The 2,466-nt window shown below is 44.0% G+C and overlaps 1 protein-coding gene across 1 annotated transcript; it reads left to right on the top strand.

Moving 5' to 3' along the window:
- Positions 1-652: 652 nt before the first annotated feature.
- Positions 653-1,513, top strand: LOC138359059 (uncharacterized). The gene has a single exon (XM_069317754.1). The coding sequence runs from the start codon at positions 653-655 to the stop codon at positions 1,511-1,513; it is 861 nt and encodes a 286-aa protein (XP_069173855.1).
- Positions 1,514-2,466: the final 953 nt, after the last annotated feature.

Consider the following 2,466-nt stretch of genomic DNA (forward strand, 5'->3'; position numbering starts at 1 on the left):
CACCCCTAGATCTATATTTTCGACTTCAGATTTGACAATTTCAGCACAATGCACATGCTATCTACAGACTCCATTATCAACACCTAAGTTGAGACTTCCAGATTTTAAAAGCCTATCTAACACGTCTTGCTAAGATTTCTTAGCAAGACGATTTCTTAGCAATCTTGTCCTTCAGATTTCTATGCGGTTATTCCCCAATGTTTCTGTACCGAGTCCTCGCATCAGCGAGAAAGTGAGGAGATGCATGTTCTCCAGGTGTGAATCTTTGATGGAGTATCCGAGTTGCAAGGCGCCGAGCGTCTCAAATCAAGAGGCAAATCAAGAGGCAAAAGGCTGGAAGGAAGAGGAAGGAAGAGGAGAAGAAGCTGGCTCTTTTATAACGTATAAAGTTTTAGATTGGAATTTGCCCAAGAAGGGACAAACGGAGGGGAGCCTGAAACGCGAGTGTGCAGAATGCTTCATCAGAATTTCTCGTGTGGACAAACAGGCAGTTCTGGTTACACAACAATATACGGCCAGGAACGCGTACATAATACAATGTTGCAAGAATATTATGTGTGATGAGTGGCAGGTAGCGAGAGCCTAACACAAGATCAAAAGAATATAAAGAATCAAGAACACGAGGTTATCAAAGAATGCCACGTTACAAAGAATGCCACGTTACAAAGAATGCCACGTTACAAAGAATGCCACGTTACAAGGAATGCCACGTTACAAAAAATACCACGTTACAAAGAATGCCACGTTACAAAAAATACCACGTTACAAAGAATGCCACGTTACAAAGAATGCCACGTTACAAAGAATGCCACGTTACAAAGAATGCCACGTTACAAAGAATGCCACGTTACAAAGAATGCCACGTTACAAAAAATACCACGTTACAAAGAATGCCACGTTACAAAGAATACCACGTTACAAAGAATGCCACGTTACAAAGAATACCACGTTACAAAGAATACCACGTTACAAAGAATACCACGTTACAAAGAATGCCACGTTACAAAGAATGCCACGTTACAAAGAATACCACGTTACAAAGAATACCACGTTACAAAGAATGCCACGTTACAAAGAATGCCACGTTACAAAGAATACCACGTTACAAAGAATGCCACGTTACAAAGAATACCACGTTACAAAGAATACCACGTTACAAAGAATACCACGTTACAAAGAATGCCACGTTACAAAGAATACCACGTTACAAAGAATACCACGTTACAAAGAATACCACGTTACAAAGAATGCCACGTTACAAAGAATGCCACGTTACAAAGAATGCCACGTTACAAAGAATGCCACGTTACAAAGAATGCCACGTTACAAAGAATGCCACGTTACAAAGAATGCCACGTTACAAAGAATGCCACGTTACAAAGAATACCACGTTACAAAGAATGCCACGTTACAAAGAATACCACGTTACAAAGAATTCGGCGTTCTGTGTCAACTTTGTAATATGTTCAGAGAGGCTTTGATTGAGATTTCTTATTTAGTGACGTATGACTAAATAGTTAAAGAAAGTGTTGATAGCTACGTTGAGACGCAATTATTTGACGAGGTGAAACGTTATTAAGGGCGACGTTTGGTTTTCTAAGGGATAAATGCAGTCAAGGGAGAGGATGAAGTCAAAATCGCGTGAGAGTTCGGCCGAGGTCAGGCTGGCGTGAATGTAATATCAGGGTGGGTTTAAGGTAAGGTCAGGGTAGGGGTCAAAGGAAGGTCAGGTGGGGGTCTGTGTGGGGATTAGGGTGAGGTTAAACTGGTATATAAGAGGTCAAGACTGTTGTATAAAGACTGGTGGTCGCCGCTTTTACTCTGTGTCAGAGCACGAAAGGGAGCCTTGAGCAGGTCTTGCGGGTAAACGGCGGGAGTCAGCCCCGCTCTTCCCCCCCCCCGTTAAGTCCACTACGGGCTCACCATAGCCCGTGCTACTTGCCTCGCTCCTGTGCCAGGTAAGTCCACTACGGGCTCACCATAGCCCGTGCTACTTGCCCCGCTCCTGTGCCAGGTAAGTCCACTACGGGCTCACCATGACCGTGACAGCTGACTAACACCCAGGTACCTATTTTACTGCTAGGTAACTGGGGGCATAGGATGAAAGAAATTCTGCCCATTGTTTCTCGCCAGCGCCCAAAATCGAACCCGGGACCACAGGATCACAAGTCCAGTGTGCTGTCCGCTAGGCCGACCGGCTCCCTAGGTCAGTAGGTCACTCAAGTGTCAGAAGCAAACTTCCTCAGTAGTTCTGCGTTGAATCTATTTCTAAAATCGTCCGGGATGAAGAGTTGTGATGCTGTCAGCATATATCTCCAGGGCAAAATAAATGTATTATAATGTAAACAGGTTTGCAACTATGTCACTAATTAGGGAGTCCAGTCATATGCAGAATTTTGCGTGGCAGCCATCCTGGAGTACACAGGTGATTGGGAAAGTGATGCCAAAATACCCATGGTATCTGCC

The sequence above is a fragment of the Procambarus clarkii genome, chromosome 88 (assembly GCF_040958095.1).
Source record: "Procambarus clarkii isolate CNS0578487 chromosome 88, FALCON_Pclarkii_2.0, whole genome shotgun sequence".
NCBI classification, from domain to species: Eukaryota; Metazoa; Arthropoda; class Malacostraca; order Decapoda; family Cambaridae; genus Procambarus; species Procambarus clarkii.

What these genes read in the sequence shown, in the direction of transcription:
- LOC138359059 (XM_069317754.1), top strand. Translation starts at nt 653, where the DNA reads ATGCCACGTTACAAAGAATGCCACGTTACAAAGAATGCCACGTTACAA.